Raw genomic sequence first — 22,805 nt, 5'->3', positions numbered from 1 at the left:
CCTTACACACATTTGTACACTTAAATAGATCTGTCACTGCTGAGGTTCTAGCTGAATGGTCAAGGATGTCTGGTATTTAGTTAAACACATTTTTCGGTGTAAAGCTACCAAGAAATTCTACAATCATTTTGAAGACAGTACTGCACTCATCTTCATGCAAGAGCAAACTTCACAGATTCTAAAAGCGATGCTACTTAAAAAAAAACATTTCCTTATGTTGGATTGGCTCAAATCCAGGTCTAAACATGCTTAATTTTGTTCTGCTTTCACTTTTGGATGGTGATGTTTGTCATCCACACTCTTCCTCTCCCATCAGATTTTTCACTGGGGAAAGTTCTCTTGTGTGTTTCCCTGTTTTTTTTTTGGTGCTTTAAGCCCTGACTAGGAGGGACAGGGACGGTCAGCAGGAATTACGAGTATGCCAGGTTTCCAAACCCTTGGATTATCATGTGCGTAGAAATAATATTTGGGTCATATTGGGTAGTTCTAGAATAGATTAAAGGCAAGTAAGACCATTGGGGGTTGAATAGGTGTGAGCAAATGGAAGGGAGGCTGAATTTATGAAGTTGTCCAGAATTGGCTCAGATGCACTAAACATGTTTTTCCAGCAGAGCTGCATCAATTTCTAATAGAACCCCAACCAAGAAGCCCAAACTGAAGTCTGTATATAGACTATACTGTGGTGCCAATGAGTCAGCAAGGAGAACCCTGGTCTGGACAAAAATGACATCCTTGTTGGCAATCCAGATAATTCTGGATACATCTCCAGGATCACACAGGCTTTCAAGACTTTACTCCATGTTAGCAGTTCCTGCAAGGTTTCTCCTGCTAAGAGCTAGTCCCAGAACTTACGAGTGCCTGTTGCAGGCCTGAGGAAATGCGTTGCTTGGAACACAGGTGCCCCTACTCTCTGACCCTGCTAAGAATCTAGGTTTCCATTTCTTTGAAGATCAGAAGAGAGATTAGGGCTTTTAACATGCCTCTTCTGCACCCCATCACATTCTTGCCCGGAAACGGTGTCAAGTTGAATACATATTTTTTTCAAGTGAGTTTAATGCCATGAAAGGGGAGATCTGCAGCGAGAAGAAAGGATGTGAACATCCTAAGATTGACGATGAAGAGTCCAAGAAACAGAGTCACCGTCTTCAAATCCAGTTTCTGAAGTTCTGTGGGGCTTAAATCTCTGTGCTGAACCACGTAACCAAAGAGGAGGGAGGGGGGGGGGGCTCTGAAAGGGAGATTCCACAGAGGCCACTTGTTTGGGAAAGTCACATGGCTTTGGCTGTCTTTAAGGTGAGACCCGTCTTTCCCTGGGATGCAAAGCCGGGGACACACTAAAACATGGGAGTTCTCTGCACTGCTCAGGGGAGAATGTTGAACGCTAATATAAATTTTAAAAATTATGTATTCACAAAGAGTGAATACCTAAAGGGACATGTAGACTATTTAGAAAGCAGACGGAGCTGGGAGTGGATTGATGGGTTTGAGTATTTGTGTACGTGCATGGACTTGCATCGTTTCTGCATCGGGTGGTTCTATATAAGATACATGTTCTTGCCTGTGGGTCAGTAAAATGATGGAAAAAGAGGGGGATGCGGGATGGGGGATAAGAGTCTAGTAAGTAACTGCAGTAATAATCACACACCTTTTAAACTTGTTACTACATGTTTGCATCACTTCCATTTTACATCAGGAAGAGAAATTCCTCTCTCTTCCAAAAAGGTCTTAATTTCTACCTCTACTTACAATAAGTTACACGTTTATTTATTTAAATAATTGTAAAACATTTTAAAATTTTTCCCTTTTTTTGTTTTTTTTGTTTGTTTGTTTTTTAAAGAGATTAAACTATAAGCAAACACACATACAACAACATTTCATCATTCAATTCAGGTTTCATTTTAAGAAAGTCTTCCATGCTGGTACCCTGTTTTGTTCAATTTTTTTTTCTGCATAAACTAAATTGGTATCTGAAAGGCTTCATAGAAAATAGAAACTTTCAACTTTTTTTTCCTACAAAGAAAAACAAATAGTATCCAAAATATTAAGCATGAATCGTTTGCCAATTTTTTTTCTTAAATATTTTACAAACATAGGAAGGTGGTTCTCATAATGTTCATAACAAAGAATTGCATTTCTGCTCTTAGCACTGACTACGTCAATGACATCTTTTGTCCTTGTTCCCAAGAGGGTCAGTTTGTGTAGTTACCATCAGAGCTACACAAGAAACGTGAGACCAGGTAAGAGGCAGCTCCTTGCAAACCCAGATCTGTCCATCATGTTCACCTGGGGCACAACTTTCCCCAGAGAGCTCCTAGTGCTTTCTTCATTATTGGTCCATCAGAGTAAGCAGTTTTGTGCTATAAGAAAGCAGTTCTTCCTCTTCTTTACATTGGGGGCACGACAAGTCCGGTCATGGCTGCAAGGGAAGAGTGGCACAGGCATGAGACTTAGAGATTCTTTACATTAAGGGCTAGAAACCAGAGAGAGGGGTGGGGCCTGGGATGGACAGTCTGGTACCGTCCAGGGAGATGGTGCCCTCAGCTGATATGGAAACCCATTTTCTCCAGGTCTGGTCTAGCAGACAGCCAATGAGAGGCACCAGAGCCTTACTGAATCACTGAAGCATAAACAACGCTTGTTGAAGTTTTGCTTGGGAGGCCAGAAATTATGTTTTGCTTTACATTAATGGGTTGTACACATGACATAAGAGACATAAACATGTCAACTAAATTGTAATATATGTCTAATATATTTTTCACTCTTAGACTAAAATAATTTCTAGATTATATGGTTGGAAGAGGAAAATATATTCCAGGTGCCAAGCCTATTGAGTTACTTACTAGGCATGGTTTATAACAAATCGGACTTTCTGTCCATCCTAGCTGAAATTGGATGAGTTTTTTTTTTTTCCTAACTAGCTCATCTTCCTTTGGGGCTCACGGCTGTACGTGATGTCCATTCACTAAGGGATGCTGATCCACTGGAACAAAAGACTTAATTGAGTTCCTAATTTGGGAGTCACCCCAATCTCTACTCTTCACCCCCAATCCAAGCGCAGTGTCCAGCGCCCCTCTGTCAAGAGGATACTGCAAATGCCTGTCTGGGTGGCATCAGGTCCAAGGTTTCCCCTCGATATGAGAAATAAAGCAGCATCAGCACAATGTGGAAAACTCACACAGCAAAACGCAACCCTCTGGCCTTGGCTTTCGGGTGATGAACCCATCGAATTTTCACATTCTTGGAAACTGGCAGAACAGTTTCCTTGTGTCCAAACTTCACACTGCATCTAGAATTTGATCCTTTGAGTTTTATTGTCTAAGCCTCATCTAAAGGGCTTATCAAACATCATAGAAGCATTTTGCTGAATGGTGTTCACTAACCTGATAAGCAAATGGACAAAATTCTTCCTGCTTCTTCCAACACGTCTCTCTCTCTCTCCCTCCTTCCTTCCCTCCTCTCTCCCCCACTCCTTCCGTCCTCTCTCCCCCACCCCTCCCTTCCCCTATCCCTCTCCTCTTCCCTTTTCTCTCCTTGCCAGCCAGTCTTCTCAGGCAAAATTGTCAGCCATCTATTTCCCTGACCATACAGCCTTTATTGAATGTTTGTGAGATCCAGATTAAGGTCTTACACAGCGGCGAGCAAACCCTTAATTATTTTTGCCTGTATTACTATATATTGAATCGATGTAACTTTTCAATAAAGGCAGTTCAATTCTGGACACTCCCCAATGATTTGGAGATATAGCAACCCTGGTAATTATCCCAGAGTGTAGGAGGTATTTTATTTTATTCTTTTTTTTTTTTTTTTTTCCTGGAGGGAGCTGGAAAACGAATCTGGCACAGTGTATACTATTATCTCGACGATCTATACTCATCAACTGTGAATGCCTGATAAATGAGGTAGAAGGTGGGGAAAATGAACACTGCATGTATAGCTCCCCAGCAGTAGGTTTCGGGCTCACGTTTTCAACTTTAACTTGTCTATTACACTTCAGACTCATCAGCCCCTTCCTTTTCCTGCGTCCTCAGAGAGTTATCTAAGGAGCTTATTAAAAGGGCAGAGCCTCTCCGAGAACAAGATCCACTGCACGACTGAAGAACAGATTTCATGGATTTTCCTTCTCCCTGGTCTCCCACCAGGCACTGCGTGGGCTGCACTCTGCGCCGTGGTGACCCTGACTTTTTGCTTGTAGAAACCGTAGCCAACAGAAAGCAGCAGTTATTTGGGAGAATCCTTAACTGCACTTTGTCCAATTTCTTTTTACCTTTGACATTTCATGGGAATGTAATAATCCCTCTTCGGTCCAGGTGGAAAGGTGGTACGGGCGAACGGTGAAGAGAAGACCTATACTACTTCTGTCCCCAGAGAGACAGCGGGCTGTCGGAGTGCAGGCTCTGGGGTCAAAATGTCTGAGTTCAAGTCATCAGTCACTGGCTGTGTGGCCCTGGGCAAGCTCCTTAACTAAAAATGGTGATGCCAGTATGACCTTCGCCTTTGGGTCGCACGAGAGGCTGGAACGAGATAATTCCTGTAAGGCACTTGGTTCAGCATCTTGCACGTGGGATCAAGGCACAGTCAGCGAGTCTCGGAGAGTGTTGGCTGCACAGTCCCTCTGCAGGTGACTAATACCACCTCAGCTTAGAGCAAGCGGAAAGAAACTCCCTCTCAGCCTGTGATCACCCTCCGCCTCGGGCCACATTTACACCCTCCCACTGTCCCTAAAGAGATGGAGCGTCCTGCCACTCAGCCCCCGTCACCCCGGGATCCCTTCATTCAGTGATTGCAGGCAGCGTATTCAAGGTCAGCGTGGCTCTCTCCCTCTCTGCACCAACGGGACACCTGGTGATGCTGGACCTTGAACTGCTTAGTCACTGGTCCAAAATGAGGAAGAACCAGAGTGAAGGCTTCTGGAAGGCATCCCCTGTCAGCTCTATGTATGAAATGTCCTTCACCTTTCCTACTTCTTCGCACACGTTGCTTCTCAACCACCTTGGGATAGAGCGATCAGTTCTCCTGTTTAACAGGCTAGGAGACTGAGGTTCTCCGATGATAGTGACTGGTAGGGATGCCCTGGTACAGCCTGCAGTGTCTGTTGAAGTCAAGTTCCGTGTTCTTCCCACAGCTGGTAGCCTTTGTGGTTCCCCTCGGAATTCTCTCCTATTTCTCCACACACTACTTTGTATTTTCATAGTTCTTTGTTTTTCAGTCTCCAGCTTCTAATTTAAGTGTTGCTGTCTGCTTCCCCTCCACCGTTTCCTCCTCCATCCCGGCCCCCATCCTTCTCCTCAAGGTTAAAATCACCAGGGCAATTCGGAGGAGTTGTAGGACCTCAGAGAGGCTCAGGACTTCTCAGTGATTCTGTAGAAATGAACTAGAGCCCAGGACCTGTGTCCGTGTGTAACCAACTCAGTTGTCACTCCTGCACACACAGTTAAGAATGTGCTGCTCACTCTGTCACTGGTAGTGCCAGAAGCTCGCATGGCTGAGGACCCTAGGGGGGTCTTCTGGCTACTTCAGCTGCTGCTGCCTCCACCAGGAAACCTTGCTGTGACCACACAGACCGTCCCAGCTCTTTGGGACAACTGCACCCTGACCAGGTGACACCACAGGGGCCCTTGGGCCTGCAGCCACTAGCAGGGTGGGGATTCCAGGCCATGGCTGCCAGTGAAAGCTTTGTCCTGGCCTCCCTGAGGGCTGCAAGCTGGACAGGCCCCACAGATGGGTCTCCCTGGACAGCACAGACCCAGAAGGGTCTGAGTCAACCAGCTCTGCTCCCCTGACTCAGTCCCTGTGTGAGAGAGGGGCTGGGGGAGGGGCGGCAAGTGGCAGTCAAGTTGCACTTTTCTTCCTCCAAGTGAAGCTGAAAATATTTGCAGGAGTTGCCTGGAATGAAGGAAGGGCTGTACCCCTCCTGTTCTCCTCCTGCACCTGCGCTTGCCCTTTGCCCTTAGTCTTTGTTGGGCCTCTCACGCTGCATTTCCCCAACGAAACCTGTGTGGCCCCCACCAGGTTTTAAAAAATTTTTCTTGGAGTTTAGTTGATTTACAATGCTGTGTTAGTTTCTGCTGTACAGCAGAGTGAATCAGTTATACATATACATGTATCCACTCTTTTCGAGGTTCTTTTCCCATATAGGCCATTACAGAGTATTGAGTAGAGTTCCCTGGGCTCTACAGTAGGTCCTTATTAGTTATCTGTTTTATATATAGGAGTGTGTATATGTCAATCCCAATCCCCCAATCTGTCCCTCCTCCCCTTACCCGCTGGTAACCATAAGTTTGTTTTCTACATCTGTGACTCTATTTCTGTTTTGTAGATAGGTACGAGTTCCTTTGTACCCGTTCTTTAGATTCCACATGTAAGCCATATCATACAATATTTGTCTTTCTCTGTCTGACTGACTTCACTCAGTATGACAATCTCTAGGTCCATCCATGTTGCTGCAACCCTGCCAGGTTTAAGGGACGTGACTGAAACCATAGTACTTGGAAAGGGGAGTCATACTGCTGAAGGGGAGATAGGGGAGGGGAACATGCAGCAAAAATTCAGCAATTGTTTCCTATCCCAGTCTGGAGGTGAAGCCATCATGGGAAAAGTTCTGGGCATGTCCCCTAATGACAGGCTAGAAACCACTGGCCTTTGTTGGGAGGTGCGGCAGGTGGAGACGCTCAGCTACAGGCTGAGCCTGTTTCTCTCTGGATCTGACATCTGGATAAAAAGCAAATACATATATATATTTTTTTTTTCATTCAAATATACAGATGTTTCCAACTATTCCCATGCTGGGCGGCATGTAGACCCAGCTGCTTTGTCTAGTTAGAAGCAAAAGAATTTTTAGGGGCTCTTCTGAGGGCTGGGCTTTCAACTCTTATTTCACAGTTTGTCTGTCAAGTCACTTGACTTCAAGGAGGTACCATCGCTCTAATGGTAGGATGTGTCAGGAAGCTGACGTACCTCCCAGAGCCGTGCTTGGCCACAACGGGCGAGTGCACCCTCACGGGTGTCCCCAAAGGCTCGGGAACCCCTGCGCAATCATAAAGCCACTAGGCAGATGCCATTCCAGGGACAGCACAGCCCATTCGAGGCTCTGCTGACCTCAGAGGCTTTGATCCACGAGGGGTTAACCAAACCAAACCTCTGCCCTCTTTGGTTCTATCCAACACTGCTTGTCGTGAATGTTTTCATGTCAAGACGCAGGGAGCTGCCTAAAAATAATGTGGGTCGTTAAGCTCCCTGGCGTTCAGCAGTTTCCAATTTGCTCTTTTGCCATCAGCTGCCTCCCATTCACAATGAGATGATTAGATTCTCATGTACTCATCACATTCGTGCTATGTCATGTCATATTATATTTTAGGACATTGCTCAAAAATGGGTTTGACGGGGGATATTAATGTTGGTTCTTAGATCCAGTATGTCTTTTTTTCTTTCTTCCCTACCCCACCCCTGATCAGGCACCTGCTATCAATTTGACCAGCATGTAACCAGAATTCTCAGAACTTGCTCGTGGCTCCTGACGGATCTTGTCCATTCGTGCCATGGGACTGGGAATGCACTGCAGATGGCAAGCTGATTCGGTAAGCAGTAGTCACCATGTAGCATCTGCTGTGGTTGGCCAGGCACCTTCTGGGAAATAGTGACATGGCCTTGTGAAAAGCAGAGGTCTGGGGAGTCCGATGCTCCTAGAGGGTGTATGTGACCCCACCACAGTTAATTTGTGTCCTTGCAGAGTTGTCCGACTTCTCTGTTATTCCCCCATCTTGCTCTTGGATAGAGAACTAGCCCAGCTGTACAAGTCATTCGGGTCTCATGTTGAAAACACCAAAGCATCTCCTTGTAGGTAAATGACTAGAGATACAGAAGGATGCTGAGCTGTTTGCTCTTACTTTGCGGACCCTGTGGCACACGTATCATGCCGATACCCACGGTGCTACTTTGCTTACCTCTGAATCCATTTCCATTGCCACTGGAGCAAGCAGGTGAAGGGGAGCCTTGGGGCCTGATGACGGGGGCGAAGGCACTCTTCTGTTTGACAGCAGGAAAAACTGAAGAGGAAAATGGGAGGATGGAGGACGTGCTGGAAGATCCAACAGTGGGACTTGATGACATGACTGGAAAGCAAATGCACAATCCTTTTTTAGAAAGAGAAGGATCTAGGAGTTAAGTTCTCTCTTCAGTACATACAACCTCTACACATCGCTTGAGAAATTACGAATTTATTCCAGGCATTGTTCCTGATTCCAGGGATTCAAAAAGAAGTTGAATGTGACAAGGTCCCTGCCCTGTCCCCATGGGAGGAATAAACAAATAAAAAAGACTAATAGGGTCATTGTCCTGTTGGAGGAGTGTCCACGACCCTGAGATGCAGCGGGCAGAGTGCTTTTCTGCCTGGAAGAGTCAGGAAAGTGTCAGCAGGAGGTGAAATTGTGATAGGTCTCAATCTACAAGTAGAAGCTCGACAAGAGAAGGCCAAGACCAACAACTGAAAAATCACCCCGTCTACTAAAAATCAGAAACCTCTTTTTTTACCCTAAAAAGTAGTCCTGTCTGGGAGCCATGTGCTTCCCTGGCAATTCTCAGGGCACCAGAGGTTTGATCTGTCGGGTTGGCATCTTCTCTGAGTGCACCATCTCTATGGGCCACTTCCTCATTAAATGTAAAAGTTTATTAACATTTAAGAGATTACCTCCTTCTTCCTCTACTTTCAGAGCTCCTGGGAAATAAAGCTGCAAGTCAGCCTCCTCTGATGTGATGTGTAGGAAAAAATACCAATATTAACATTAAAGTGACTTAAAGGAAGCCAAAAACTAAGTGTTGTGGATTTCCAGGAAAAACAAAGGCAATTTACACAACGAAGGGCCCCATGTCTTAATGTCAGACACTCCACCAAGTCACATCATACAAGAAGATAATCTCCTCCTAGGTCCAACTTGCTCGAGAAAGGGGTAAACTTGAGTTCACAAGGGTAGAATTGTTCGAGATAGCATTTTATAGTATGAGGTCAAGTTTCAGGGGCTCATTTTAGCATACTGTCCAGAATTCTGAACTGTCCAAGTCACATGACTTGGTAAAAGGATTACTGGAATGTAATGGCAAAGGCCGTGACAAAGGCTAAGAGTGCTGACCTCTACTTCATATCATCAGTGGTCCAGATACTCCACAAAGTAAATCTGAAAGTGAGAACATGAGTGCGAGTTATGGTTCAAAGACCAAGTACGAGGTGAATTGAAGGTCCAGTGTTCTGATATCCTGTGGAAGACTCCATCCCCATTTCCCCCCTCTCCATATAAAGATAGACTTTGGGCTGTGTTCACAAATTGCCTATATAAAGCAATCATACAGCGTACCTCCAATATGATGTCTTTTACAGCCGTACGACAAACCAAAGACTTCAAAAAAAAAGAGCTTTATCTAAAAACTTCTTATCCTGAAGTGGTCCTGATTTAAAGGGCAGTGCAGAAGGAAGCATCCAAATACATCTCGGTCTTTCCACAAGTAATATGAATCAAAAGAAAAAAATGGTGGTATCGATATATATAGAATGAATAAACAAGGTCCTACTGTGTAGCACAGGGAACTACATTCAATATCCTATGATAAACCATAATGGAAAAGAATATGAATAAGAACATATATATATGTATAACGGAGTCACTTTGCTATACAGCAGTAATTAACACAACATTGTAATTCAACTATATGTCAATAAAAAAGAGAAAAAATTGGAAAGGAGGAAAAAATCCTTAAAGAATCTCATGTAATACTTGAAGATGCAAATGAAGAAGAAATCTGGCTAATTCACTGTTGCTATGGGAGAGGATACAGGTTTAAGCACTGAGAATGGATCTTATTCATAGTTCCAAGTCAATCTCCTCTTCTAGCCTTGGTTTTAGCGTCAGTGAAATGTGTGTGTGTGAGCAGGGTGGGTGGGTGAGTCCTCTCCTCTTTCTGTAAGGCACAGAATCGGAGGCCAAAGGAACGCTGAGAATCAGGAGCCCCTGATTCTGCCCACCATGAAATCTCTGCCATACTGTGTGATCCATGCGAGCACCAGAATGGCACCTTGGTTTCTGAGTCTGCAATAGCAGAATCTCCCCTCATACACCATGGTAGAGGAGGGTTTTTATAATGTGAATTAGACACACACACACACACACACACACACACACTCAATTCCATGTATATTCAGCATATGACTCACTTCTACAAATACTTCTTTTTTAGTAACAGATCTAAAAGCATGCTCATTAGCATGGCCACCACCTCTCAGTGGGAAAGGAGTCACTTCAGGCTTCACCAGGTGGTGTAAAAGAATTGTTACAGAGCTGAATAAGCACAGAGCTGTAACATGCCCATTTAAAATATTTTTAACAGAATTTTTGTAAAATGTCAAATTACATCCAAATTTAAAATTTAGTGCGGCTATAATAAAAAGCCTAAAGGAAATTTTAATCTGTGTGTCAACAAACATAACGTCTAGATTTATCTATTTAAAACAACCACCACACTGTTAGAGCCAGAAAGTTTTGTTAAAAAAAATTTTTTTAAGGAGGCATTTGTCTTAACAGATATTAAAACTTATGATAAGCCTACACAAATGAAATCAGTGTAATACTAGCATAGAAATAGGCAGACAAATCCTTGGCGAAAATAGAGTCCAGAAACAGACCTGAGTGTACATGAGAATTAGAACTTAATAAAGGTGACATTTCAAATTAGTTGGGAAATAAACACATGGGAACAATACGCTAGCCATTTGGAGACAAAATTTAGAGTGCTTCTTCGTGTTAAACACGAAAGTAAATCTAAGTGGATTAAACAGTTATTTGTAAAAGCAAAATTATGAAGGAGCTAGTAGAAAAATTAGGAAGTTATGTAATTTGCCTAATCCTTTCAACCCCCAAACCTAAACAGAACATCGTAAGACATGACAAAAATATTTCTATAACACATACAGAAAAGGCAAATGACAAATTAGGAAAAATATCTGTCATCATTATTTAGATATATTCAGATTCTCAGTAGCTAATAAGTTTTTATAAATTAATCAGAGAACGTCCCACTAGAAAAATGGGCAAGGGAAGTGAAAAGGAATGTCACAGAAGGAAAACTGAAAATGACCAAAAGGCCTTTATAGACCTATAAATGGTCAAACCGATTAGTAATCATATGTAAATTAAAACAGTAATGAGATGTTATTTTCCACTTGCCAAATTGATAAAGATTAAGAAAAACTTAAGAGGGCGGGGAAACAGATACTATTCCTTTTCTAAGGGGAGTACTAACCTCTCTGGAGGGACTTCAATAATATGTATCAAAGTATTTGAAAATGTGCATATTTTTAACCCGGTAATTTAATTTCTAGAAATTAATCCCAAGGAGATAATCATAAATGTGCAAAAAAAAAAAATCCAAGGGCGTTTTTATAGTCTTGAAAAACTGGGAAATAAGTGAAGTGACCAGCAATAGGGTAAACTATATTAGGTCCATAAAATGCACCACTATGCAAACATTAAAACTAATATTGGAGAAGAATATTTAATGGCATGGAAAGATACACCTCCTCAGATGAGTAAAGCAGATTACATAATAACACAGACAATGAGCCCACTTTTAGTTTTTTAAAAATACACAAAGAAAAAGTCTAGAAGGATGTGATACACATCCAAATTTTTAATGACGATATCTGGCTGACAGAATTGTGAAGATTCTTACATTTCTTTCTCTCACTTGTCTGTATTTTCAAAATTTCCTACAATGACCGTGTATTACTTTTGATGTAGCAGAAAGCAGCAAAAGCTGTTAAAAGAAACAAACGGAAAATCTCTGCTTCTTTGGGAAAAAAGAATATAATCCTGAGCAATAGGCATAATAGCTTTCCTGGACGTTAATGTGCCTCTTTGATCTAAGGCTTAACTGCCTGTAAACAAGGTTGTCTGTTAACCGTTCTTTCACAGATTCCTGGGAGAAGCTCGTTGACTGTAGTTAACTTTGCAATGCAAACGCCACTCCTCATGTCTGTTCTCCGTTCTTAGGACACAGGCCTGCACTGATGGATTTTTATGGCGCCTAGCTTCGTATCTGTGACTGAGAATTTTGCCATCTTTCTTCTGCTCTCTTCTTCATTGATCTTATGGCTGAAACCCATCAGCTGTGCATCAGAGCAGACGCTGTAATTTTCAGGATGTATCTATCCATAACTGCAAGGCTATACTTTAAAAGTTAACCGTGGTTATCTCTGCATAGAAACAGTGTCATTTTTCTTTTCTTTTTTACATAGGCGTGCTTTTCAATGCGCCTACAGTGAGAATGTTACAATTGTCATAGGATATTTTTTTTTTCCTTTCTGAAGAAAAAGACAATAGAAATACACCAAAATACTAACAAGGTGTTTTTTTACGATGGGAGTGTACTTTCTTTTAAAAACTATTTCCACATGTTCTAAATGTTCTACCATAATCATTTAACACTCTACAACAGAAAACGTCTTGATATTTATTTTTGAAAACATGAAAATATTGAGGCCTGGGACAGACTCTAAGACTATATAACTGAAGTAGGAATCCCTGAGGCCAGGGATGAAGGATTCTGTCTGTATGGATCCTGTTCCAAACTTTGCATGTGCTTGGTGGCTATTCTACTTTGGAAGAAGTGGTCCCTTGGGTGTTGCAGGCTTGTTGAGTAGAACATCTTTGGGGACACCAGCGTGTACTGTTTTAGGAAAGTGGATCACACATACTTGAAATTGAAAATTTCTCCGGACACCTCTCTCTGTGGATAGAGGCCAAAGTAAAGGCAAGCACTTCTAGCCCAGAAATCTCTGTGAACATGGGGAGTTAAGGAAAAACCACTTTTCTTCTTCTAAGGATTGATTGGCTTTGCACCGTCCCAGCTGGAACTCACCAGGCACACATCCTCCTTTGCATCGAGCCATTGCATTTGTTGGCGCTAAGGGGTCTGTCAGCGTTTCATTATAACCTCCTATTGTCAGGGGTTTAGAATTCAGCCATAAAAACTTGCACTGAGCTGGAACTTGGCACATACTGCTACCGCCAGGAAGTGAAGTTTGTATGTGGAATTGAAAAAACATCTGTTTGGCCATTTTTGAAGTGGTGTGAGAGCAAAAACAGTAAAGATGCAGGTTTTTGATACTCTGCGTTGGCCGTCATGCAAGTCAACTTGACTGAGAGGTTTGACTTTATTTCTTTTTAACGTCTCTGGCAAGTGATTGCTCCGTGGCATGGCCCAGCCACATCAGACTAGTTTAAAAAATAAAATGAAAAATCAGAGAAGGGTGTTTTCAGACACAAGCAACTGAACTGATGAAATGGTATCCCCCTGAGCTTTTTAATTTTTTTAATTTAAAACAATTTTTTTGTATTTCCCAGAGAATTTGAGACTTAGCTGGGTAGAAATACAGGTCACGTGCTATTGTAATGAACTCCATAGGGTATTCAGTATTTTTGCAGTAGGGGATTTTATTGTAATGAATGCACTGTTTGGAATTCCAGTCCCAGTCTGCAATTCCTTCAGACCGTTCCTCAGAAAAGGAAGGTGCAAGGGGTCTCACAGACCCAGCAGGAAACAAGAGGACATTCTCTGCTGTGTTTCCCACTCCCTCTGGGCAGGGTACCTTCCTCTTTCTATTTTGTGCATGCTCTCTTGTTTTAATGGGTGACTTGAAGACAGGGTGTTACTGTTTTTCTTATGGCAGTGGGATTGACTGATCAAGAAAGGGTAGTGGAAGGAAGTTGTCACTTGCTGGAGTGGGAAGTGTCCCTTTCTACCGAATGAATTATCTAGTAAGAAACATCAAGCCATCCACACCAGATGGGCAATTTCATTCATCCATTCACTCTCTCTCTGTCTCTCTCTTTCTCTCTGTCTCTCCACCCACACCCCACCCACTCCTTCCTGTCTTTTTTTTCTCTCTCCCTCACCCATCACCACACTAAACACTATATTGTTATATTAACCATTTTTGATCTACAAAAATGAGAATTTCACATGGTTCAACCATGTATGTATGATTGAACATATGAAATTACACATTTTGGAAATAAAGAAGAGGTGGTTTCATACGGCTCAGCCTAATAATGTGATGTAAAGACATGAGATATTTTTAATATTACTGAATAATTTAAAAACATGATATCCTGAATCTGATGACATATGATCTAGCCACATTTTTACTGTTTATTGGCAATGAACCCTTGAGTAAGTCATTTAATAACCCTTCATATCTTAGAAGGGAAAATGATGATGATACTAGTATAATAAATTATATTAATTAATAAATATATAAACATGTAAATTATATACATAATAAATTATTATGATTATTATATCCATATTATATGGTTGTGAGGATCTGATTGGACTCTATGTGTGAACATGCTTTTTAAGCTGTAAGGTAGAATGTGGCTGTAAATTACTCTTACTGTTGTGACCGTTATCATGTGACATTATTTACACAATGGCTCTTTTGTCCTTGTATCACTTGCAGGGGCTATTGAAGACGTGGTCCCTTCTGCACATAGGATACCCTCTCCACAAGAATGCATGGGAGAAATCTCTCCAAGGTCTCAGCCACAGAAAAATCAGGTTTCTCTTGAGCGGCTGCTACTACTACAACTATTGCTACTACTAATTAATAATGTGTGGACATAAAATTTTATAACAAATAGTGTTTGTCTCTTTGCTTTACCATCTTGGAAGCCTCCAAACCAAATTAATGACTCCCTTGAATAGACCAGACGGCATCCATTCTAACCCTTGGATTCATCTCATTTTCTGATACATATTTTTTTCTTTTATGTTTCTCATAGTCTCTCTCTATTTTACACTTTCATGCTGCCCATCTGACTATTAATATTCCCCCAGAACATTTTTGGAACAAGAGAAGGTTAAAAACAAGTAAGTAAGTAAGTAAATAAATAAATAAATAAAGCAAGCAACAGTTTGTTTTCCTCGGTCCCTCTGATCTCATTGATCTAATTGGCCATCTGACAGACAGGACACCATGAAGAACGCATGTCTTTGCAGCAACGAGATTTGTCCTGGGAGAACCAACCTCTGCTGCTTGGCAACTATATCTTCACCACACTTAGTATGAGTGTTGAGTGTAATGAATTGAACAGATAACCCAGAAGTAGCTCCTGGATGTGTGTCCCCAGGGAACCACAGGCCCAAAGGCTGAGAGCGGTGGCCTCCAGACCCTTGGCACCACTTCCCGAGCTGCGGTAGAAATGGCCTTGACTCCCCCTTGTTCCTGGCACGAGGGAACCGCTCTGGGCAGCAGAGCCTTGCAGCAAGGTACAGCATTTCAAGGACACTCCGCTCAATCACTCAGCCTCTCCACGGTGGCTTCTCCCCCAGCCTGAAATAGTCCCTAAGTAGCCTCATCTTCTCTGAGGCTCCTGGCCTCACTGTGCGAGGTCCCAGCTTAGCCCCCAAAGCCACCTGAACGAGCTTTCGTAACTTCCGAGAACGTCTAGCTTGCTGCTAGCCCACAGATTAGGACTAAGAGCCTCTGTCCCCATATATTACACTGTCACCGGCAGTCAAGTTCCGTCTCTCTGGAGGTACGTAAGGGAGGGGAGAGCCATGTAACAAAGTGAAAAGGGAGATGGTGTGTTACACAGAATAACCTGGAGTCATCAACTGTGTGTCCAGATTCTTGTCCTTCTCCACTCTAGCTGTCTGATCTTGCACAAGTCAGTTAACTGCTGGACACCTAAACTTCCTTGCCTATACTGACCTCAGAGAATTCTTGTGAAGAGTAAATGAAACACTACATCTGAAAGTGCCTAATGAAGAGTGTACAGAATGTTAACTGAGTTGGAATCTTAATTCCTTGCTCTCGTCTACACAAGCCACATCTATTGTTTCCCTGTAAAAAGGGAATCGTTTCACTCCTCTTCTCTCCCTTGAAAAGCTTTGAGTAACCAGATGAGCCCAAGTCCACTCAAGGAAAAGTACAAAAGGCAGGAAGGACCACTCCTCCGTGAGTCAGTAAGATGCTGGAATGCTACTCTCCCTCAAAAGGCTGAAGAGTAAAACCCAGGGACAGAGAGACAGGGAGAGCTGGAGGGATGGACAGGGCACTTACTTCCATAAGGGGAGCCTGTGGGGGAGCCGTTTAGAAATCCTGGAGATCCTGGGACACCCAGGTTGGCCATAGGGACGTTGCTGTAGCCGTTCATACTGTTACTGGAGGTGCTGTAGTTAGACTGCTGAGGGGTAGAGCTGGAAGAGTAGCCCCGCGGAGAGATGCTGCTTGTGTTGCGGATGTATCCTGGACAACAGAGAGAAAGTGCAGATAAATGAACACACACACACACACACACACACACACACACACAAAAATATGGCAGCATAGGTCCACATGGCCCCCAGTCTATAGAATTCCAAGTTGACTGTGGGCTGCAGTGGAAAAGTCTGCAGTTTGTCTTCAAACTTTTTATACCTTCCTGTCTCTTTCCCATCTCGCACAAAACCATATCCCTGTAATTCCCCCCTTCCTCCTCTTTCCCATTGGCAGTCAACATCTCCAACTCACACCAAGGAGTGAATGACTAACGGCAGTGACATCTCCCAAATCCTACTTCATGTAACGCTAGAGCCCTCTGAGATACTGATGGGTATCACTGAGAAAAGCGTTCTGTGGTCAAATAAAGCTTGGCAGATGGTGCGTACCGTAGCGTATTGAAGATTCGTATATGAAGGGCCTGGAGAATGAACAAACCGGTTTAACTTTGCTAACCTAGTGTTTCCCAAATTTAACATAACATAGCATCTTTTCTGGGTGTGATGGGGAAAAGGCATCCTGATAACATTTCAAGAGGCACTAGCACTCTGAAGATCACAGCTATAGAAGTCTGAAGTTGTTACCATGCCCTGCTGGGTGGGGTGGGGAACATTTTCGTTTAAAATGCATTGATAAGTTCATCTAAATGGGCTGTTCTTTCGAAATAATGCCCTTTGCAGCAACATGGATAACACCAGAGCTTATCATACTAAGTGAAGTAAGTTGGAAAGAGAAAGACAAATACCATATGATATCACTTATATGTGGAATCTAAAATATGACACAAATGAACCAATCTGGGAAACAGAAAGAGACTCACAGACACAGAGAACAGACTTGTGGTTACCAAGGTGGAGGGGAAGTAGGGGAAGGGATGGTTGGGAGTTTGGGGGTAATAGACTCAAACTGTTACATTTAGAATGGATAAACAACAAGGTCCTACTGTAGAGCACATGGAACTATATCCAATCCCCTGGGATAAACCATAGTGGAAAAGAATATAAAAAAGAATGTACCTATGTGTATAACTGAGTCATTTTTCTGTACAGCAGAAATTAATGCCACATTGTAAATCAACTACACTTCAATTTAAAAAAATAAGTTAAAAAAATAAATAAATGGGCTGTTCTTTGACCAAAGACTCGGAAGCATCCGCAATTGAATGCACGGAGATCCAGTCCAGAGTGGGATGAGTCCTCCCCACACTTCTGAAACCCCAGCACAGAGACCTCACCTAATCTATCCTGAAATAACCACATAGGATAACTGTCTCTAAAGCTATTTAAGAAATGACCCAAATTTAGGGGAAAAAAAAAAAAGGTAATAATATGTCCCACCCATCTTTCTGTAAGAAGAACTCACCCTGAGCATGAGACTGAGGAATTCCCTTGCAATGGATGATAGAATTAGAAATAAAACTATCCCAAGGTGAGGTACATCAGCAGAAACATTTACTCCTTTTAAAACATGATTTATGATAAATTTAGCACCTTAATAAAATCAACCTCAATGACAAAAACCTTTACTCAATATGCTTTACGTGTAGAAGCACTGTTAACTGTGTTGCTGTATTTATATATTTGTATACATTTGCATATATATATATATGAGATAATACACAAATAGAAGTTACCAAACTAAGCCATTCACCCTTGGCACTAGGAATTTGGGTGTAATTAACAAGAATAGCAATAACTCAGCTCCTTTCCATTATTCAGTTTGATGACCACAATAGCAGAAGTGTAGATTTTATTCAAACAATACCCGTAAATCTAGTTTTAGTAAGCCTAAACTCTTCTAAATTCACAATACTTAAATGTTTCCAGTTAAAGGATTCTGCCAGGTACCTAAAGAGCTCAAAGTCTAACAATACACCTAATGTTGAGATAATCCAATGACTGCATTGCTTATCTGGGACACACTCTTTTTTGTTTGTTTTTGCAGTACGCAGGCCTCTCACTGCTGTGGCCTCTCCCATTGCGGAGAACAGGCTCCGGACGCGCAGGCTCAGCGGCCATGGCTCACCGGCCCAGCCGCTCCGCGGCATGTGGGATCTTCCCGGACCGGGGCACGAACCCGCGTCCCCTGCGATGGCAGGTGGACTCTCAACCACTGCGCCACCAGGGAAGCCCTGGGACACACTCTTATAAGAATCAAGCTTTAACTCCTTCCACTCCAGCAGAACCAGCCTTTTAAATGTATAAGATGTTTGCCTTTTGACTCTGAGAAAGGTAGTACCTTGATTATTTCCCTGTGTTGACTCTGAGATGCTGACCCCAAGCTGGCTGCCATAAGAATTGATGCCCATCATGCCACTGTGAGCTGGAGAGCTGGAGAGAGCTGGGATCTGGCTGGGATTCCTGGGGACACTGTACAGGGCTTCAGCAATATCTGCGGCACGCTTCAAAATGATGTCCTACAAAGTGGCAGGTTGAGGTGAATGTTTTTATCGAGCAATAGGAGTTGAACTCAAGAGAGTGCAAAATGGGAGCACCTAACCTGGTTATTGTGTGGTGTCCCATAGAGCGCCTCCACCAGATCTGCAGCTCTTTTCAACAGCATTTCCTAGAAAAAGAAAAGAAAGGGTAGGATATAAGCAAAGGTAAAACCCAAAATGGCCAACACAAAGGAAAATTACGTATAAAAATCGAAAGTCCAGGCATCCCCCTAAAGTGTAAGTAACTAGCCAAGAGGTCCTATATTTGGTTTGACAGGTAGAATATGATCACACGTATGAATCCCCCTATAAATGCATATCTATGTGAAATACTTCTCGATAAAAGGGCTCCACAAATAGCTTGGCTACCAAAACAAAACACAACCAAATTAAGGGTAAAGTTGACTAAAATTAATAACGTCATGGGAGTTCCATTAAAAACTACTTACAGACCATTCCATTAAAAAAATCTGGTATTCTAATTAACCAAATAGTCTCAAAATGATTGATTGACCTGAGCTTAGCTGCCTGCCAAGGAGTTGTCCAGAGTACTGAAATTATCCTGGCAATGCCTTCTGCAAAATTTTACTCTAATAAAGATGAATTCTTTCAGTAATATTTCCCCCTGTTCACTTTAACCAGAGAGAATTAGTAATCAGTAATCCCTTTCCTCTCATTTTGTCTTTTCCACCTTCTGTTTTTAACAGCCTTTTAAATTGCTATTAACCTACTTTCTGGATATCATCTAATTTAATGGTGGGGCTGGGGATTTTTCCAAGAGGAAAACAAAGGTGCTATGCAGAAGCAACTGCTGTACTTGAATTTCACTCACACTACAGAAAAGAGAACATGGCATTTTATAATGTATGTACTTAAAATGTAAATAAAATGTTAAAATTCCGTAATTTCTCATTAATTAATACCTAATAAATTGACTTTTTTTTTTTTTTTTTTTTTGCGGTACGCGGGCCTCTCACTGTTGTGGCCTCTCCCATTGCGGAGCACAGGCTCCGGACGCGCAGGCTCAGCGGCCACAGCTCACGGGCCCAGCCGCTCCGCGGCATGTGGGATCTTCCCGGACCGGGGTACAAACCCGTGTCCCCTGCATTGGCAGGCGGACTCTCAAGCACTGCGCCACCAGGGAAGCCCTGACATATTTTTAAATAAAGAAAGCTAAAATAATGGGCCAGATTCACTATATAATTTTTGTGAGCAAGTTCATTTGAAACAGATACATTTCATAGAAATTATATATGGATGTGTTTTTCACTTCCTTAAATATCTGTGTACGTACTAGGCCTTCAGTGAATACTTGATTGTGGATTACTATGTCCTTGTAATTACGGGTAAACAAAATTACGTTTAAATACAAAGGAATGGGAACTTATACTTTTAAGCAATTATATAATTATTTATTTTCATAAAGTTGGCAATGTTTTATAAGCTGAATAATTGTAGTGTGTTTGTTTCATAGGCCCAACTTTTCAGATTTCATACTTCCTCAGAGATTGACCATAACATAGTTCACAGTTAGTAGATATTTTATGCACATCTTGTATCTCCAGCTTAGCCAAATTTCAATGCCTAATTTAATTTTAAAGAGACTTAAGTCGCTAGATTTATCTAAGTTTGCTGAAATTCTCCAAGAAGGTTTTCACGTATCATTTTCCAAAGCATTTTACCTTAGCTAATCTCTCAGGATCTCCAGGATGCCTTGGGATGACTTTCTGCAGTCTCTGAAAGCCATAGTCTATGGTGGGTTCATTTAATGCTGAAAAACAAAAGTCTTCTTTTTGAGTATATAAACTGGCCATAAAGCAAAGCTTCTAATTAAGTCTGCCATGGGTAATAGAAAGGTCTCCAAATTTCAGGATTATTATAATTATTTTATCATTTCTGCCTTAAGTACACACACTTATCATTCTCTGCTCACTCCCAAATAATCAGAAACATTACACAATCAACCATATCCCATCTCAGTTTCTTCGGAAGACGATAAAGTACCTTTACATGCTTTTCCCTTCTTCCCTCTTTGCCTCCTTCCCCAGTATACCTTCATCATCTAGTAATTCTTCTCCTAAACATCACTTTTTCTTAATCATGCTCTTAAATATTTACGTTCATACATATATAAACCTTCTGTGAGTTTATTCTCATAAAACTCTCTTCTTATGCATAATAGACTTTCAGAATTTTCAATTATGTTTTGTTACACATACATTCACTTCATGTCAGGCTTCACCAGATACTGCCAAGTTCCATAGGAGCAGAATTCACACTTATTCTGTTTTGCCACTGTGTTCTCATTGTTGGAGACAGAGCCTGGCACATAATAGGCACTTCGTGTCAGCAATTGTAAAATGAGTGAGTGAGGGAATGAATGAATGAAGGACCTATTTTGGCATTTCTACTGTGCTAAAGAGTTTTGGGGGTTGATTCCTTTATCCTTCTTTCCTCTCCCCCTTTACTTTTTAAAATTTTGTTGCTTATATTTTATGGTTTTAAAATTAATACACGATCAAAGTAAAGAAAAAAGATATAAAGGGTAAAATAATAATCACCTGCACTCCCATTAGGCAGCAGTAAACACAGGAGGGTGTATTTCCTTTTTAATCTTACTTTTTTTTTTTTCCGGTACGCGGGCCTCTCACTGTCGTGGCCTCTCCTGTTGTGGAGCACAGGCTCCGGACGCGTAGGCTCAGCGGCCATGGCTCACGGGCCCAGCCGCTCCGCGGCATGTGGGATCTTCCCGGACCGGGGCACGAACCCGCGTCCCCTGCATCGGCAGGCGGACTCTCAACCACTGCGCCACCAGGGAAGCCCAATCTTACTTTTTGCGTATATGTTTTATAAATATTTTTTCTTTTATTTGAACTCTCAAAGCAACACCTTTAAAGAAATTATTTAAATTTTTAAATATAGAAGCAAAGATAAAATCATCCATAATCTCACCATTTTAGAGATGATCTGGGTTGACATTTTTGCTTATATCCTCCAAGATTTAAACACACACACATACTTAAAATTATTCAGAGCATACTATTCACACCATTCCATAACCTACTTTTTATCCATTTAAAAATATATCAAATTTTCCCCCAGGTCATTAAATATTCTTTTATAACATTATTTAAAATTCCTGCATATTTTTCCATGACATGGTCTATAATTTATTTAAATGGCTTCCTAATGTTTGGCATTTAATGTGGTCCTAATTTCTCACTATTATAAAAATCAGAGCAAAAATTATCCTTTGTGCATAACTTTAATTCTTTCGATTGGAAAATTCTAAGAATTAGAATTACCAGAGAAAAAATTATGATTTATATTTAAGGCCTTTCACACATACTGTCAAACCACTCCTCAGAAGAACATATAAATTTATACTCCCTCCAGCAAGGCATGTGGTCATTTTAACTTACATTTCTTTATTCATCAGTGAGGCTGACATTTTTTTCTTATACTTGCTGATCATTTTAATTTTTTCTTTTATGAACTGCTTATAATACTTTCTGCACTCTTTTCTTTTGAGAATTAGGCCTTTTTTTTTTTACTTGTAAAAACACTTCACATATTAATACTTTTAACACTCTGTCACCATGTTACAACATTATGTCCAAATCTGTCCTTAGGTATTACAGGTAGAAAGACCATCCCAACTGCAAGATCTGGCAAGTACACATTCACACATTCACACACACACACACACACACACACACACACACATGGGGGGGGGGTGTTGCTTATACATACATATACGAATTCTTTAGGTCCACCAGTAAAATGTGTACTGTTCATCGTACAGGTAATAAGATTTTTGGTTTTCATTTTTTGCTATGTATTTCACTTTTTGTTGATTTTATTGTGAATATGATTACTCCCTCATCATATTTTCTAAGAGTTTTACTAGCACCTAGAAACACTTTGGTTGTTATGTGTCTGCACAGGCAGTGTGTGTGAGGGGAGTGTGTGGTGGTATATACTATAGTCATTAAGAGAATCAGCTTTTGAGTCAAGTAGATCTTGGGTTTAAATTCCAGCTCCGCCATTACCTTCTGTGAA

General features: G+C 41.6%; 1 protein-coding gene across 4 annotated transcripts in view; it reads right to left on the bottom strand.

The window, feature by feature from the left end:
- Window positions 1-317: 317 nt before the first annotated feature.
- Window positions 318-22,805, bottom strand: part of EBF2 (EBF transcription factor 2) — a 193,320-nt gene continuing 170,832 nt past the window's right edge. For 2 of the 4 annotated variants that reach the window (XM_073805827.1, XM_073805826.1), the window contains exons 11-16: window positions 20,426-20,514; window positions 18,806-18,871; window positions 18,545-18,722; window positions 16,109-16,294; window positions 7,941-8,108; window positions 318-2,416 (exon numbers count right to left, since the gene is read on the bottom strand). In XM_073805827.1, the coding sequence (XP_073661928.1) occupies window positions 2,385-2,416; window positions 7,941-8,108; window positions 16,109-16,294; window positions 18,545-18,722; window positions 18,806-18,871; window positions 20,426-20,514 (719 nt within the window). In that variant the 3' untranslated portion in view covers window positions 318-2,384. Of the gene's footprint in view, window positions 2,417-7,940; window positions 8,109-11,399; window positions 13,257-16,108; window positions 16,295-18,544; window positions 18,723-18,805; window positions 18,872-20,425; window positions 20,515-22,805 lie in introns of those variants that run through there. The other 2 variants (XM_073805828.1, XM_073805829.1) reach the window with 2 other exon arrangements.

The sequence above is a fragment of the Tursiops truncatus genome, chromosome 6 (genome assembly GCF_011762595.2).
Source record: "Tursiops truncatus isolate mTurTru1 chromosome 6, mTurTru1.mat.Y, whole genome shotgun sequence".
In the NCBI taxonomy this organism is placed as follows: Eukaryota; Metazoa; Chordata; class Mammalia; order Artiodactyla; family Delphinidae; genus Tursiops; species Tursiops truncatus.
Note: the sequence above shows the minus strand (reverse complement) of the source record. Positions and strands in the feature narration are given on the sequence as shown.